Below are 17,990 nucleotides of genomic sequence, written 5' to 3'. Positions count from 1 at the left end.
GTGACCGGTGTTAAATTTGGTTACATGAAAGTTTCAGTTTGTTCCACTGGTGCATTATTGTTAGTGCTGGGGAAAGCAAATTTATGCGAACTACTGTTACTTTGCTTTATTACTGAGCCAAATAGTTAATAATGACAGCACAGCAGAGCTCTTTATTAAAATAAGTAGCACTCTGCATTGCATAAAGGGGAAAAAAAACAGCTCACAGAAATAATGCATGAAACTTAATACACGTAAATATGTTTTATAATATAACATCTTATCATGTGTGCACGCATTTATTAGAGGCTTTTATTTTGAAAATTAAATCATCTTCAATGGATTTAATATGGTAAAATTGAAAAAAAAAAAAATCCCTTTAGTCATCCAAGCCAGTGATGTTGCAGTCTTGAATTTCTGAATAGACAGAGCACAGAGTACTAATATGTTTTTGTGACTCCCTGGAGGAGGGCGTCATTATCAGATCCATTGTAATCCTTAGCATTGTGCATTTCCGTGTGGTTTTGTAACCGCTCTTCCACTCTTTGGATGTGTCTGCGTGGGCGTGCATCTATATGCCTGTATGCATATGGCTCAGACATACTTTATGCCCTGTTCGGCCTACAGACATCAACTCCTGCCGTGCCAGTCCATCTGTGTTGAAATGAAAAGTTGACGACAGCGTATAGAATTCTTATCAGAGGGAGGAAATCAGATGCAGAGAAGCATTTGGCTCGGCCCTGTCCTTGTTGCGCTGCTGCTCATAAACCCAGAACAGTCATAATTGCCAGCCTGGGTAGACTCAAGTTAATACCCATCAGACTTTTATTTAGACTAACTGTAAGGAAAGTATTCCAGGACTCCTTGAGAATCCTGCTAATGCCGTAGCGACATTAACAAGGCTGCCGGCACTCACTGTGTTTTGTAATGTTCTAGCTGGCAGGTTTGACATTGTGTACTAGATGTTGTATTGTTTGTTTGTCATCCATTGGCTGTGTGACCATCTACTGTAATTAACCTAAATCTTTTATTGTAGTTCCAAAGTACAGCACATAATAGTAAAGCTGTGGTTCAGGGGTACAAGTATAGGTTGCTGTGCTTCAGACACACACAAGCACACACGCACCAGAGGACTCAGGTTTCGATGCAGGTTATTGAAAGGGACAGGCGTGCCCCTGAGTGCCACACGTGGGCACCGGGTGGTCAGAGGAGAACAGAGGTTGGCAGGACACAACCTTTCACAGCCCAAGCTTTCACTATGGCGATAAATCACCAGCCAGGGTTAGCATTGCCCTGCCAGGGCCTGCCCACACACTCACTTCTCTGTGTGCAAAGTGCAGACTGTGCTGTGTGGAAACTCCTGTGTGCACGCTGTGTATGTGACTGTGACTGTGCGTGCGTGTGTGTTAGTGTGAAAAAAAAGTATGTGTGCACTTCTGTAAGTATTAATCCTCCGGTGTGTGTGTGCGTGTTTTGTACTGTATGCATGCACGTGTTTTCTGCACAGTGGACAGAACAGCTGGTTCCAGAAGGAGGTCAGCCATTGTCAACAGGAACACAGACTTGCATGTTTGTCTGTGAAAAACAAAGCAGTCTGTAGTCTTCTTGAGTTACACGCCGGTTTGGCCGCAGAGAGGAAGAATGTGCGTTGTGTGTTGACATAGCACATGCACTCGATGGACATCTGCACCGCAACAGAAGCCGACTTATAAACATATCAGTCCACTGCGTCGCTATATTGCGTTTCTTTTCATTTAAATGTGTATGCCGCGCTTGTGGAAAGAGCAGCTTTACATAATTTGGCAGCCACATTTACACAAACAGTCACCCAGAGAGCATCAGAGAGGTGAGGTGTAAGGGCGGAGGACGGGAGTGCCTGCAGCCTCCAATAGGTATCCATATATAAATAAATGAGTGAAAGGAGAGTTGGGTAGAGAGCGAGTTTGTGTGTATCATGTGCTACTTGGTCAGCCTCCTCCATATTCATGCGTTTCCCTGGGGATCAGAGGATAGGCTATTGTGGAAGAGTGCGAGTGAAAGAGAGGAAGACAGAGAGGAGAGGTGTGTGAGGCTGGGGGCAGGGGCTTGTGTTGGGAGGGTTGTCTCTGTCGAAGTCTGGCAGGTCCCCAAGGACCTGGGGGGCCAGAGAGCAGGTGGAGGGAGGAGATGTGGGCGAGGTGAGGGGTAGTATCCTCGGACAGGTACAGGAATGCCCGGTGGGCAGTGTTCCAGCGCACACATACACAAACTTGAGCACTCCCTTTCCTGTTTTCTTGATAATTCCACCAGTGCCTTGAAGCAGGTCGTGCTGTTGCTGTGCTCAAGCCGGTGTTGTGACCCCGCTGCGGGTGAGGAGTTAGAAATATGTATTGTGCTTGTATTGTGGGAAATCCCTAATGCAGGTGACACACACTCATTCCCCATGCTCCCCGTCTTTCTGTCGTATGTGTAGAGCCCAGTGGATGATGATGGGAAAAAAAAAAAAACCAAAAACGGGGAAACAAAGGAACAAAAACAGAGGTTAGCGCTGTTTGAAATTATTCTCAGCTGTACTTCCCATTTCTTTCTGCTACTTCGGGAGACACAAACAGACACATTCATACAAGCATTATGCTGCGGTGACTCAGGGTTCAAGGCAGAGTGAGTTTTCCTCTGGGCTCTAATGAGAAAATATAACCAATTCGCGGTCACACAAGAACTACATTATAAGCATGAAAGATCCAAAGAGATACATTTTGTGTGCTTTCTTGCATTTGGGATTATTATTAGATTTTTAAAAATGAGAAAAATTAATTTGTGCATCTATAATGAGGTAGTAAAAGTGAAGACTTCTTGTGCGTTTACAACGCTATCGTTGAAAAGCACCGAATTCCTGCCACTTTTTTTCTTGTTAAATGCTCTTAATTGACATCTATCAGATTATCAAAATAGTCATATATTATATAATAGTAATAATCAGGCAAATCGCATGACTGTACGTGTATTCATTGTGAGTGTGTAGCAGGAGCTTAAATCAGTAGGTCTAGTAATAACTCTGTCACAGTATTTCATATTCAGTTCTCTTTAAGCCTTTAACTTCTATTGCTATTTTTCAATTATGCACTGAATTCTGCTCACTGGCTTTTTTGTTGTGACCCAATTTCCTCACTTGAATCATTAAAATGTCATTTAAGTGGGATTAGAAGTTTTCCACTGTTTACCTTTATGTCACTGGTGAGCGGTGGTGAGCAATGGGCGTTCTTCTTTGAGAACTGGAACATTTCTCACTTAATTTTTTTTTTTTTTTTTTTTTTTTGCAGATGCACAAAACGTCTATAAATACTCCCACTACTGATTACACCAATCTGTCACTGAGCTCTTGAAACGCAGCAGCGTTGTATTCGGTGAAATAATTTATGATGGTTGCTTGTTCTTTGTTTTAGAAGCTGTTGTACTCAGACCTTCCTAAATTATATCATAATCATGAAGTCACTTCATGGATGAAGTCAGAATGTAAACATCCGCCTCATCTGCTCGATGGTCTGAGCTCAGAGTGTTTCCACTGGCTCTTCTCTTTACTTTCCCGGGCAGACACACACGCAGAGTTCTACAGCACTCTAAACGGCCCTCTAAATTTTCATCTAGATTATATGTGATGCGGGAAACTCATCAATCATTTTGAGAAAAGGAGTTTAACTCTTCGTCTTAAATTCTTCATTTGTTTTGTCATCACGTTACAGTGCAATATTCCCTGAGCTTAGAGAGTGAGAGAGAGAGAGAGAGAAATGAGAGGGGAAATGGAGTTCACTTCATATCTGACCCGTGTGCTCATTTCCTGTACAGCTTCAGTTTGGCAGTAAGCCAAGAGTAACAGGTGATCTGTATGCATTCGTGCGCTTCTGTTTCAGTGTATTTATATAGCCTGCGTATAGCTATGTGTTTATCTTTGTTGTGCGTGTATACTGTATCTGCATTTGACTGTGCTTTGGTGTAAGACAGAGAGACAGGAAGTGGGTTGTGTGCGGTGGAGACAGTTCACTGGAGGGCCTGTCTGGCAGCCCCTGTTCCTCTGACATGATTTTAGCAGTTCCTCCTCCCCCTACTCTGCTTTAATTGTACCCACTTCAACCTTTTACCTGTTTCCGAGCCTCACAGCATAAGCAGAGAACCCTGTTAAATATATCCCAAATATATCACTCCTCCCCCCTTTACAAAACAGAGATGTTCTTGTTTTCGCTCAATATCGTATCTCAGTTTTTCTCGCCAGTTTGCCGGCTGCGTGCACGAGTCATGTGTTGTGTAAAAAGGTGCTCACTGTTGCACAGTCAACAATCATGGGCGAGGCATGAACTTCTGACCGCCTCTTGCTGCCTTCTGGATTTCTCTCTGGGTTGTGTGCTTGTGTGCAGCGCTGCCTTCAGAACACAAAGATGACAGTACATTCAGATTAACTACAGATATGATGACTGTACTCTGCAACTGCGCTCACAAACACTGGCAAGTCAGACATGCATGTGAAACCGCACACACATGCTCACTGACACAGGCACACACTTTGCAGCATTGCTTCACAATGACAAATACAGTAGACGGTGATACTGACTGCTTGTTGGAGAGGAAATGCCAAAATGCAATGAGTACATAAATCACTCACACAGAGATTTTAAAAAAGACAAAAACTTCTTCATCTCACCACTTTTGCTTTAACAATAGTATTGGAACCATACGAATATCAGCCCTCTTACCTTACATACTTTTTCAGAGGTACTTAAGTAGAGTTGCACTGCCACCTGCTGGCAAAGCTGCTGCTCTGCCACCTTCAACGTGTCTATCTTTCAATATTCACTGTATACTGTCTTTTTTTTTGCATTTCAAAAATACATATATGTTGATTCCGTTTAGAAACGCACTACTTTTTACAAGAAAGAGATAAAATGGTTGTACTTATTGAGGGCATCAAAATCATCCACAAATCAGAAGACTGGTGGTTTGACTCCTAGAGTCTGACATGTTGAAATGTCTTTGGGTAAGATGAACCTCAAATTGTGTGACTGTGAGCTCTAGATCAAGCGCATAAAGCAAAGTGCTGTATGAACGTCTTTGTGCACTGTGTGCTTCCAGTGTAAATGCGTAGTGAGCTCTCACTAAGCACACAAAAGCACTCTGTAAATACCAGTCTGTCTTTTATCTACACACCTTTTCCTCTCTTAACACAATAACTAGTGACATTACAGCCGGTATGACGGTTATGTTTTATGTTCTTTTGGTTGCATAAAACAAAAACTTAAACCTTTTATTGCAAATCATCATCAGCTGTTCTCCTTGTTACCATCTGGCAGACGTTACAGGAGTCTGCCTGCTCGGACTACAAGACTTAAAAACAGTTTTTATCACCAAGCCATACGACACCTCAACCACAACACTTAAACACACACACTCCACAGGACGCACTCAGAAGCTACCTTGCAGCTTCACAAGTACTCTGTTTAATCTGCACTGGTCACGCCACTTTATTGTTATTAATATTTATATTTAAAAAGTGCAATACTGTAATTTTCTGCTGCTCATTCCTGTGCAATATCCCATCTGCCCTCCCGTCATATTTCTTTTCAAGATTTTCTTATTTAATCACTAGTGTACATATATTTATATTTATAGATACATATATATTTAGTCATCTTTTATCTTTTACCACGTCTCTCTAATATTTTGCTCTTTACTATTTTTCTATTTTTTTTATTATTTTATTTTATTATATTTTATTATATTTTCTTCTACTGTACCATGCTGCTGAGTGACTGCTGCTCGTCAAACACATTTCATTGCAATGTGACCCTGTGCTAACTTGCATATGACAAATAAAACTGAAAACTGAAACTGAAATGGTAAATGGTGCAATAATGCAAGTTAAATAAACACTGCAATATTCTTCAGCAGGTTTTGAATTGAAATGCACTGCAAACTTTAATTAAAATGACTGACTTATTCTTCAAAACTTTCAACAACTGCTCTTTATCACGGAAGAAGACAAAGACATCATCAGACTCTAATAATGTTATCTGTTGCTACTTTTTGTCCTCCTTGCAGTTCCATGTCCCCGTTCAGTATCGACAGCATACGGCGTCCTCGGAGGTCGGAGTCACCGGATTCCAAAAAGAGAAGAATCCACAGATGTGACTTTGAGGGGTGCAATAAGGTGTACACCAAAAGCTCGCATTTAAAAGCACACCGGAGGACGCATACAGGTCAGTAAATCTACGTGTGAGAACAGTTGTTGTGAAATGCTGTTATTTTATTTTGATGCTGTTAAATGCTATTTGTTTAAGTCTAAGTGAGGTGGCATTTCACATTTTGAGAAAGTTACTGCTGAAAACCACTTTAGAGTCTTGACTCACAGAAGAAGAGCGTTGAGCAGCTAAACTTATTCTTATCTGTCTCATGAACGCAGTAAGACAAGACAGCATACGGCATCTTGGAACATTTTAATTACTTTTTGAGAAGGCTGAATTGTCCTTAACATGATTTATTTCATGAAAAGTGCTAAAACAATTACAGCCGTTCCTACTGAAACGATCTCCCATTGTTGTGGACGGACACTGAAGTTATAGCTTCCTTAAATCATTTCAAGCCTCAGAGTCTGCTTTAAGTAAAAGGTGTATACTGATTGTAAATTGTATGGCTCCCTGGCACAACGTTATAGCACCACACAAGAAATTATACATTATTCTGTTCACACATTGAGAAGAACGTTACTACTCTGCACACTTTTTTTAATGGTCAAGCATTATTTAAAGAATTGGCCTCGCAGTAGAGTCGTAAAAGAAAAGAACTGTGGCATATCATGATTAAGTGCATATACACATATGGAGACCATTTATGCAAATGAAATAAGCATGTTGCGTTCATTACCCCAACCGTGTAGATCTTTGATGATTGTGACACCTCACATTATAAAATCAGTCATTTCTCTCAGGCTGCTGCAAAGCCTGACTTTTCAGCCAGCGCACTAGCTGACAAGCAGTGAACATTAAGCTGTTAGGATAATGGAAAATGCTTTTCCCTGTAAAAGGTCTCTGACCTCAGTCCACAATTAGACCTTTTTTGTATTTGACAAGGTTTCTATGGAAAAAAAAAAGACACATTTTGCCATCTAAAGTCAAAATTTGAGGTTATTCTCTCCAAATTTCAATTTAATTACTTGGAAATTTCAAGTTATTTTCTAAATTTTGAGTGATTTTTCTCAGAGGTTTGAGTTAGAAAGGCAACTTTTTGAGATTTGAAATTTTTCAGATAATAACCCTAAATTTTGACTTATGGGTAGCAAAGGTGTCGGCTCCTGGCCTGTTATAGAATATAGCATATCAGTTGTTTAGCCAATATACAGCAATTTGCTGTTTATTCACTGGAAATCATATAGACTTTAAAGCCAGTTTGAAGTCCAACAGTATAGACTGCTCAGAATATTAAGATAACACTTGATCAAATTCATGTTTCTTTTTTGCCGTGACTTTGAATCCAGGCTTTTGCATCATTTTGTGCTTCCACAGTCTTTCAGTGAAGACTTTCAAATTGAATATTTCCCTGTCGAAATCTGATGCGTGACTTATATGTTCCTGTAATTTTTTTGTGTTTAAATATTTTCAATAATATCTCATCAGACATCCATACCATTTTAGTGAGTTATATAGATTCTTGAAACGTGCACTACCAAAGTGGACATTAGGTTAGCAGTAATTCATGGATTATCACTCATCAAGTGCAGATTTTCCTAATTAATTTGCCGGAAATGCGACTGAACATGGACTGTGTTTTCTGACTTCCTTTCCAGGTGAAAAGCCATACAAGTGTACCTGGGACGGTTGCACCTGGAAGTTCGCCCGCTCTGATGAGCTGACGAGGCATTACAGGAAACACACAGGGGTGAAGCCCTTCAAGTGTGCAGACTGTGACCGCAGCTTCTCCAGATCTGACCACTTGGCCCTGCACCGACGGAGACACATGCTGGTGTGAATCAGACGGAGCGATAAAGAGAGAGATGGAGAGGTCAACGAAAAGACACACACTCACATGCATACACAGGCAGCCAGGGGAGCGGGATCTCCCTGTGAATGTTTTCAGCCGGCCTGGACGCGCACACACACACACACACTATCACACTCACACCCACGCACAGACACAGACGCACACATGCCCTCATCCTTCATAAGGAGAGAAGACGGAGACAGAGAAGACTGATGGATGAAGGTGCACAGAGCTTGAGGAGCACAAAACAGGGTCACTTCTGGATCCTCTTTGGTTTGGAACGAAGAGACGGCAGGATCTTTTTTGTCTTTGCTTGGAGTATAATAGGGAACTGTCTTTTACAGCACTGTTCGTAAATGTTTCACTTTGATTTTTAAGATTAACTCTTTATTTGGACAAAAAAAAGTATAATGCAATTGCAACTGTGTCTTTTTTTGTTTTGGTGTCTTTCTTTTCATTATTGTTCCAAACGGCTGCTTTTCCAGCATTCATAATGTGAAAGACCCCGTTGTAAGGAATGGATTTCCTGTGTGAGCAGGAAGAAGTTTGGCCTCGACTGGATCACGGGAACGGACTTGGATGTACCGGTAGTTGAAGTTACAGGTAGTGTTTTTTCACCACGCCCCCCTGTGTGAGTCTGATTTGTGACCAGCAGGGGGCACCATTTAATCATAAGTGGTTTCATTTTCCTGTTGGCTTCTGCTCTTAGATCTGAGGCATCCCTTGTAGAAGCTAAAAGAAGGTTGGACTTTCACCTCTCTCATCGCCTGCAAACTGTAATCAAGATAGACTCAAATGCCCACAACCCGAAAAGATCAACCTCATCAGCACCTCCACTTTTTCAGTCATTCAATGCCTGTTTTCATAAATGGAAATAGGACTTGCATATCATCGCACCAGCACACACCATTGATGATCCACTCACATGGCCGGACAACTCCAAATCTCATCAGTGCTGTTCTTTATGTTTATGTTGAGCCTCTTCAAAGCATTTATTAGAAAAAGGAAAAAAAAAATCTGGTGGATTTTGAGCTGTGATTAGCAATCAGTAAAGTGCAATCTTAAAGGATAAATATACTTCAGTATAAAAATGTTTTGTTTATTGGGTTTTGCTTCTTTTTTAATGCCTGCTTATTGCTTATGTTTGACTCAGAAAATACAACCCCTCATGTACAGTGAACTGAACAATCAGAGGAGATTTCCAGTATGTGAAAAAATAGAGGCACCTTACAGACTTTTATTGTGTCCTGACATTTCTCATTTTTTAAAAAGAAAAAGTCATTTCAGCTGGGTTTAACAGAAAAAAAAGGAATTTGTGTTGTGGTTTTGCACAGCACCGCAGCACTTGTCCATAAAATGACACTGACACCAGCTGAAGTGTTACAGGGATAGTGTGGCACCTGGTGTACAATACAGAAGAGCAATACATTCTGAACAAAGTGATGGGAAGGAACATTAAACCTCCTCTTTGTTCTGTTTGCTGATGTCAATATCCGAGGAGAAGTTCCCAGCTTGGCCACCTCCTCACGCTCTGTACCGCAACTCCCTCCGTTACTGACTGGTTTCTAATCTGATGTCTCCCAGCTGGTGATTGTCTCCACATTTATCATTTCTATTCCTGTTGTTTGTCTCAAACACAAACAAAGTCACTTGAAATCGCCTCAGACCAGATATAAGTTATGATTTATGTCTGATTTACCTGAGATTTGGTCATGTAAAAAGCAGAAAAATGCAGGAATTGCACACATGCATACACAAATACATGCACACTGTTTTTTTCCGTTCTTTTTTTCTGTGTGTGTGTTTGTATTCACAGCAGGAGTACCTTTTAGAAGCAGTTTCCGGCAGAGATATATTTATTGGAAAGCATCACTTAACCTTAATCAGGAAATTCAATTAAAAATATATTTTTATAGACCTAATAACGGACATTTTTGCAAGTATTTCCAGCGCTCTTTATGCTACGTAAAAGCTTCGGACATAAAATATCAGGCCAACCAATGTTATTCGATAATGCTGCCAAATGCATCTATTGGACCTAGGCCAGTAAAAAAGAAAAATGTTAACCTTTTCGATTACGGTACCTTGAAATCCATACACTTGCACGCTAATGCACAAACTTGGATTCCACATTCTCACTTTCAGTAAAACAGCCAAATCCAGGAAGCAATTTCCGCACGGAAGCGTGCGACGCCCTTCTCGGTTTGTTGGAGAACGCATGTTGTCATTATTTATCTGTATTGTTTGTGCACGACATTATGCCCAGTTGTATTAGCATTTTGGCAAAACCATATCAGCACCTTGTTTGTTTGTTTCGTATGATATTCAAATGATTTTATTTCAGATGTCAATTTATAAGCGAATAATCATCATCGTATTTTATCATCCTTATAATGTATTAGAGCGTTTTTATGATTGAGGGGCACGTCTTCATTTGCATATAAATCTTTCTCTTCTGTACAAAGGACATTTTGAAATGTTGTAATATATGTGATAGTGAAGATAAAACTTATTACAAAGTTCTACAGCCTGTACATACATTGGAAAAATAGGGCTTTTGATTAGTAGATGCAGGAAATACATTTATACATGTAAAGTCTTTTTTCAGAGACTGTAATTTATCTAATTTGATATACAGTGAAATGGGGCTAATGGTATTCATCATGTAAATGATCATATGTGATGTTATAGAACAGTTTGCTTTTTATTTTCTCTTTGGTTTGTGGTTAAACACATTCATGATCAAATCATTTTTTTTCAGTTCCCAAGGCTGAACCAGTGTTTGCTAGAATCGACCAATTATTTATACACAGTATTAAGGTACACAATTCCCTGTGTTGCTATTTTGCTATACCCGACAAGAAATTCTACCGATCAAGCACATATCAGCGACACATGTACTCCTGTATTCAGTATATGACGTTGCATGCCTTAATACACCAATTTCTGAAAATCTCAATTTGACTTGAAGATGGTGTCTCCATAGGACAGGGTGTATTGTATTTCCCTTCAGCATCTCTTTCCTCATATTTTAAAGCATAATTTTGTTACGGTAACCAGGGTCAAAGTTATGCAATAATAATAATGACTAGTGCCTCATATCACAAACTTGTAATATCAGCTGCTCTGTGCAGAGCTTCGATTTCAGCACGCGTGCTTGGATTAATAAATTTCAAACGAGAAAACCACGAATTCTGGGGGGGAAAAAAGAAGCACAGACAACATTATGCAAGTCGGACCTCTAATGTTGAACTTTCTTTTCGCACTGAGCCTTATACCATTGTGTACAATGCAGCATCTTCCCATAACACTTTCACAGGCTGTTTATAGCACACATTATTACTTTGCTTGCAATAAGTCACTTCCTCTAAGGGTAACAAAACCGAGTTACAAAGGTCTCTTGGTGTTTCAGCTTCAACACATCAATTCAACATAGTGATTCCATGGAAGATGATGAGGAATCATACTCACAGGAAAAAAGAAAAAAAAAAGAAAGGAAAAAAAATCCTGTGACTGGGATTCCAGCAGTCACACCTCTCTTAATGAATACTTATCTTGCAGTTTCTGTCAGTTCAATATATATTTTACTTTCTGTATAACATCTGCTTTTGATTTTCCTGGTTTTGAAAATTTAGGTAGTGAAGCCAATGCCTTTGTTTCAAGTTTGCTGATATTACGTACAGTAATCGTTGTTCCTGTATTTATGTAAAGTGAGTGTAGTGTAAATATATTCAGATCTTTTCATTCTTACCGTAAAGAAAAATGTGATATTGCTCAACATCGCTTCAAAAAGGGAGATTCTGCTCATGGAATTCCACATCTGTAACAGAAATTTTTAATCCTGATATTTTTCAAAACTTCAACAACAGATGTACTCTTTTTTTTTCTCCTGTTACACTTTTTTTTGTTTCCTTTTCTCCGAGAGTTGTTTAAGTATCCAGTCAGTGTTTTTGCCTTTTTCTCTGTATTTTTCATATGGATGGAGCTGTGAAATTAAAATAAGTTCAAACATATACATGTATATTAATATGAATGGAGGCATGAAGGTTAATAAAGTTGCATTTTGTATGTAACAGACTGGGACGGAGCCAGTTGCTATCTATGACTGAGATGGGTGGAATGTGGTTTCGGTGTCACTTAGACATCCGAGAACTCCCATTCGCTGGCATTCGGAAAACTAATCTCGCTATTAGGGAAGACGTAGCTGAACAACAGTACAGTGGTCTGTACGCAAAGTTCATCGGACCGCTACTGGAAGCGGAAAAAGACGTTTTGAATCGTCCAACTAAAACATTGTGTACCTCGGTGTAATATCACATGCTTTGTTGTTCTTATGTAGTATCAACAAAGAGTAGTATTTTAAGACCTGGTATTCTCAAACAAGCCTTTTCTGAGAAAAGGTTTCAGCTAAAAGAATGCACCCTGTACTTCCTGTCCTCTGCTCTATTATAACGAGGTCTGGATGAATGTTTCTGTCAGGCAGCAACGGATTGAGATGATTACAATCAATTCCCACTCCACTAAGCATTTTACTGTGCAGGATCTCACCTGAATGATTTATCACTCACTAGAGTCTGAGTTATGTGGGCTTTACTGTACCGTAAGTAATGTAAAGCACTGGGAGGAGGGCTGGGGGGGGGGGACTTACACTAGTAAATAATCCTCAGAAGAGTTCAGGAGTTCCTCTGCACCCAGGACAAGCTCAGACACCTTCTGTGGCTTTTACAGGTTCTCCTGGTACTTTTTGCAAAAGCTTTGCTATGACTCATGTTAGGGACACCTTCCAAGAGAAACCAAGAAAATGACTTGTTTTGTTTTGATTACACCAGATTGTTAAAAAGGAAAGTCATGAATCGGGGTGTGGTCTGGACTAATTAGCAAATTCCAGAAAAACTGGCTCCTCCAGCTGGCAAGTGTCCTTGGGAAAGTTAGACAGACTACAAAGGTGCTACATGAGTTCTTTTTATTATCCTTCTAAAACTATCTGTATTTTCAGCTTGTAACTTAAAAAATAATGGTGTCAATGAGCCACGTTTAATCTTTTTCCCTCCTATTTTGCATAAAAAGCAGAATTTCTAAAGCAAAAACCGATCAACATTGCCATGCCTGTTTTTGTGCTATTTCTTATTCAATACCAGCAAGGTTCACTGAAAGCAAAAGCTGTGGTGTAAAATTATATAATAACGTGCAATATTCCCGCTCTGCAAGCAACAAAAGATTAGCATTAGCCAGCGTTTTCTCCAGATTTAGCATGGAGACATATGGCTAGAGTAAACCTTTTAAATGTTGTGAATAAATTATCAGACATTTCAAAAGTTAATATTCAACACAAAACATCTTTATTTGCACCGTGAGGGACACACAGCTCCATTGGACATTTGATCAGTTTAGGCTACATGTTAATGTTTCAGCTTTGACACAAACCTCTGACCTTTGTGCATATTTATTTATTCAACAGTATTGCAATAATTCGCTGCGCTTCTTTCTTGGCTGGATAAACTCGTAACAGCGTCGACTGTAGCGGCGTAATCTAATCCTTTTTGTACTTTGTAAAACAAAAATAAACAAACCTAATTTATTTTAAAAAAGGAAAATTTTAAACTGTAATACAATCCAAAAGAAATACATGGTTCTTTTTTATTTTTATTTTAAAACAGCAGATACAAAATATATACATCTTAAATAACAGAAACTTTAAAATTAGTTTTTGCTAAGCCATATTCAAATTTGGTCAGGTAATAGAGATTTCTATTAATGTTACATTGTGGAAATTAAGAGGAACATAGTCGATGGTTTTAACAGGCAGGGGCAGCTTCGTTTTTCATTCATTCATTCATTCAAAAAAAACAGCAACAACTAAGCAGTTAAAGGCACTTTCAAAAAGGTGTTTGATATTTGGAGAGAAGTCAAAGAAACCATCAACTTTCATAGATGTTCACACTGAAAACATTAAGTGTCAAATTGTTTTGATTTCTCCACGATGACAACGAACAGGAGAGAGAAAATAAATGTTCCCAAAGATATTGTAAATTGTTTCAGCACTTCGAATTCCTAATATAAAATGAGATCTCGCTGAAAGTTAAACACCACAGTAGTGGAAAGTGTTCACAGAAATCCTAAAATCAAGATGCAACATTTGGATTCATCTGCTGCACTTAGAAAAAAAAAAGACAACCCTCTCTGTAAGGACCATGTGTATGTTACAGTGTCAGAGCACAGATAAAGATCATTCACCGTGCTGGTCATTCAACGCTTAATATCTCATACCAAGTGTCCTCATGTTGTAAGCAATGCAATCACCACATGGCTCACAAACAATGCCCATCACCCCCTCAATGTTTATTCTTCCTGCTACCGCTTCAGAAAACTCTGCAACTTGCTTTCCTGCAACTTTAACTTAAGTGCTTTTACTTTCTATATTACACAAATGCACAACCAACCCTTTGACCTACTAGCTGCAACAACATCGTCCTCCCTCCGGCTAATAGCATACATAGATATCTGCACTTACAGTGTAGCAGTTTGCAGCATACTAAATAAATGCCCCTACGACACGTGAGTGATATGATGTGTACAATGAAAACACCTAAATATAAAATTTAAATTTCAAAATGTTTTTGTGTAGAATTAAAATAAAATCTTAAAAAAGATACATTATAGTTACGTTATTACATTATGTTTTTTTTTTTTTGTTCTTTTTACTAATACCTATGCAAACATCCCCTAAACTGAGGCATTTGTGTGGAAAAAAAATAAGGCAACCATAATATTTGATCTTTTTTACATTATTATTATTCGTATTTGTGGGCCAGCACTGCTAAGATTATCTGCCCCTTTTGGAGTGAGTGAAATAAGTTTCACAGTTTTTAACATGTTTATTTGCTGATATGCATATGATGGTATTTTGTCCAAAAAAAACAAAACAAAACAAAAAACAGGAAAGGAAGATTGATGTTTTTATAGGAAGAGGTTTCTAGCTCTGGTGTCTCTTCATGTGCAGGGCCAGGTGGTCAGAGCGGGAGAAACAGCGGTTACACACTCCACACTGAAAAGGCTTTGCCCCGGTGTGTTTCCTGTAATGGCGTGTCAGCTCATCAGAGCGGGCGAAGCGCCACTCACATCCCTCCCAGGAACAGTGGTACGGCTTCTCACCTTCATCGGGAAGAAGTTGAAGAATAAAGGTAGCCAGTCATTATATATTTAAATATATTTGAATTCCTTCAATATTTAATGTTATGCAAGAAAAAAACCCAAACTACTCCATCCAATTAAAAAAAACAAACTCACACTAAGCCACAACTGTGAGTCATAAATCACACCATGTCCTGTCGTCGTCCCTGCTCTCTTTATGAGAGCTGCGGGTTTATGTGATTTGACAGCAGTGAGATGTGGGCCAGGTCTGTCAGCAGACAGAATGCATCTGCAAGCCAAGTGCAATTTTTCTGCCTGGCAACGTCACCAATTTCATCCAAAAATAAGAAGTGCAACTCAGAACATTTTACCTGTGTGCGTCCGCAGATGAGCCTTTAAGTGAGATGACTTTGTGTATACTTTCTGACAGCCTGTAAAAACAAACAGACAGAGCACATTAAGTACTTGCATTTTATATCTTTTTTAATGTTGACAAAATTTAAACTCAAATTAATTGTTGTTATGGAGACCGAACAGAAGTCTTAACCTGGGACGTCACAGTGGTGAATCCGCCGTCTCTCCAGATCAGGATTATTCCTTCGATTGTACTTAACTGGAGCCGACTGAGCCAACACCGGGGACAGCGGGCCAATACCCGACGTTGTTTGAACTGGTGTCAGGCTTGAACGCTGTACTGGTCCAGAACCTGAACTTTGGATGAATCCAGACGTGGAAATTTGATCTTGGTTTTGGATTGGAGCTATGCTGGGTGTCTGTCCAAGGTCAATGGAATTGTGGGTCTCAAAATTTAACTTAGAGGCGATGCTGGCTTCGTAGGATGGAGGTGGGGAGAGGTTGTGAAGGACTCCTTTGCCCCTGTCTGGACTTGAGGGCTCAGAGTTTGGCGGAGAAGGTGGCAGATAGGTTGATCCTGGCTGATGGCCCACGCGTCGATTAAATGAAAAACATTCGTTCTGCAAGCTGCTCGCAGGTTTCGTAGAATTCGGGACTGGGCCAGCATGAACATTCCCAGTGGGAATGCTTAACGGGGCTATGGGGATGGGGTTCACCTGCGAGCTGTGAATGAGCTGTTCCAGATCAGAGTTCAAAAGCTGAAATAGGGGAACGTCCTGGAAATCTGGCACTTCCTGCTTGATGACGAAGTTACCACTTGCAGTGTCAGCTGCGCAAAAAAACCCTGGGTATTCAGAGACTGCTGGCGATACTCCGCTCCCCTGGCACGCGGGATGCATCAGAGAGTTTGTTGGCTCGGTTTTGATCTGTCTGACAGTCCTGCAAAGGCCTGGGTGCAGATATGTGACATCGGGAAGGAGCAAACTCATGCTGACGCTGTAAGGGGAGGCAAAGTCCTCAGTGAAAGGTGGCTCTAGAGCCAGGGTGCTGTCTCTGCACATCATTTTGGAATTTACTACATCCTGTGGTTGTGAACACAAATAGCTGTCCATCTCAGATTTACCCTGGGAGAGGCAAAACAGAGGAAAATGATCAGGTGAGTCGTAGCAAGATTGTTACTGTGGATGTAAAGACAGCAGAATAGGAAATACAAGTGTTGTGCAATTGATTCAAGCTCACTAATTGCTTAGTTTTAGGACATTTTTCATTCAGATTTATCAAGGTCAGCACTCATCATGCACTCATCTGTTTATATCATTATTTCTTTGGACTTGGAGAAATATTAATTGGGGCAAGAGTTAATGAAAAATCAGAGACATTCAGAACTTCCCATTATTGCCCATTTAAGGTACTAGAAGTCTGACAATAACAAAAGTAACTGACGTAAATTAATCTGGGATGCATGCTGGGGCCTACTCGTGTGCACCCATCCACATCAAAGACGCCCCCACCACCCCCTCCCTACAAGCAGCAGACGCCCTTCTAAAACACTCCAGGCTGAGCTGTTTCAGAATACATGGCTGAAATTAGAACATGCAGTTGCTCTGCACGGCAATGCATCTTCCTCAGGAGTTGTTTCAGGAGCGGGAGCAACGCGTCACATCCCAGCCATGTCCTGTTTGCAATTCCCCCTCTTAACAGTTAGTAAATAGCAGCATCGATGCAGAGGTTAAAAGCCCAGGATTTAGCTGTAATTACACGGGCCTTCCTTCAGTATCGTGGGTCACATCTTTAAATGAAAACAGCCTTTTTTTCTTTCTTTTTTTTTTTTGCTTTGATCAGCAACACACTGTAATCCTGCGTTAAACCTGCTGACACCAGTAAAGCCTGTGATGCTGAGAGGCAGACGGGGAAAGAAAATAATAATAATAATACGAGCCCCTACCAAATTGTAATCGTGGAAGGAGGAAGTTCCCGGGATGGCATCCCTCGTGTTACAGAGCACTTGTCCATGATCTTCACCTCTAAGACCGTCGGATGTCAATGGTGCGGAGGTTTTCTGGAGGAACTGCGCGTCCTGCCGCGGAGCAACCCAAACATTATTATTCCTCACGGCAGCGGCCATGCAAGCAGAGATTCTGGGCAACTATCCGAAATCTTTAGCGAATGAATGCAGCATAAGTGTTCTTTTGTTTCGAAGAAATCTGTAGCAGGAAAACGGCAGCTGTCAAACGCTCATTCTCCCTATTTTGCGCTGGCTTGTCAAATTACGCAACTGCGTGATATCAGCGCGTCTGCAGGGCGGGGCTGAACATGTACAAAATAAACAGGGCAACCAGCCGATCGCGATACACCTAGTGTAATGAATACTGTGGTTGTGTGATGGGGTGAAATGGCAGAGGGTGGAAATAACGCCAAAACTCTTGGGGATTAGTGATTAAAGAGTCACTTGCGAGAGAATAAGGTGTCAAGTGTTTGTGAGCATGAAGGAGCGGTTTACAGACTCGTTGATGGAGTCGGTGCAG

At 40.4% G+C, this 17,990-nt stretch overlaps 2 protein-coding genes across 3 annotated transcripts in view; one reads left to right on the top strand and one right to left on the bottom strand.

Annotated features, from left to right (window-relative positions):
* The window catches only part of klf12b (Kruppel like factor 12b), a 38,528-nt gene extending 28,086 nt beyond the window's left edge, over positions 1-10,442 (top strand). For both annotated transcript variants that reach the window (XM_085373711.1, XM_085373713.1), the window contains 2 exons: positions 6,046-6,203; positions 7,787-10,442. In XM_085373711.1, the coding sequence (XP_085229837.1) occupies positions 6,046-6,203; positions 7,787-7,968 (340 nt within the window). In that variant the 3' untranslated portion in view covers positions 7,969-10,442. The remainder of the gene's footprint in view (positions 1-6,045; positions 6,204-7,786) is intronic.
* A 4,285-nt stretch (positions 10,443-14,727) lies between these two features.
* Positions 14,728-17,695, bottom strand: klf5b (Kruppel like factor 5b). The gene is made up of 4 exons (XM_085374588.1): positions 17,411-17,695; positions 15,659-16,589; positions 15,483-15,542; positions 14,728-15,132 (listed from the first exon to the last, which is right to left on the bottom strand). The coding sequence occupies exons 1-4, from the start codon at positions 17,588-17,590 to the stop codon at positions 14,954-14,956; spliced, it is 1,350 nt and encodes a 449-aa protein (XP_085230714.1). The 5' UTR covers positions 17,591-17,695; the 3' UTR covers positions 14,728-14,953.
* Positions 17,696-17,990: the final 295 nt, after the last annotated feature.

The sequence above is a fragment of the Diplotaxodon limnothrissa genome, linkage group LG16 (genome assembly GCF_057381915.1).
Source record: "Diplotaxodon limnothrissa isolate DT_005_m linkage group LG16, D_limnothrissa_male_GT1.1, whole genome shotgun sequence".
Taxonomy (NCBI): Eukaryota; Metazoa; Chordata; class Actinopteri; order Cichliformes; family Cichlidae; genus Diplotaxodon; species Diplotaxodon limnothrissa.
This window is presented reverse-complemented; position numbering and strand designations above follow the sequence as displayed.

What these genes read in the sequence shown, in the direction of transcription:
- klf5b (XM_085374588.1), bottom strand. Translation starts at nt 17,590, where the DNA reads ATGGCCGCTGCCGTGAGGAATAATAATGTTTGGGTTGCTCCGCGGCAG. An exon ending in CCTTCCACGATTACAATTTG is followed by an intron (nt 16,590 to 17,410) that starts GTAGGGGCTCGT and finishes TGCCTCTCCCAG; the next exon opens with GGTAAATCTGAGATGGACAG. An exon ending in TCACCACTGTGACGTCCCAG is followed by an intron (nt 15,543 to 15,658) that starts GTTAAGACTTCT and finishes TTGTTTTTACAG; the next exon opens with GCTGTCAGAAAGTATACACA.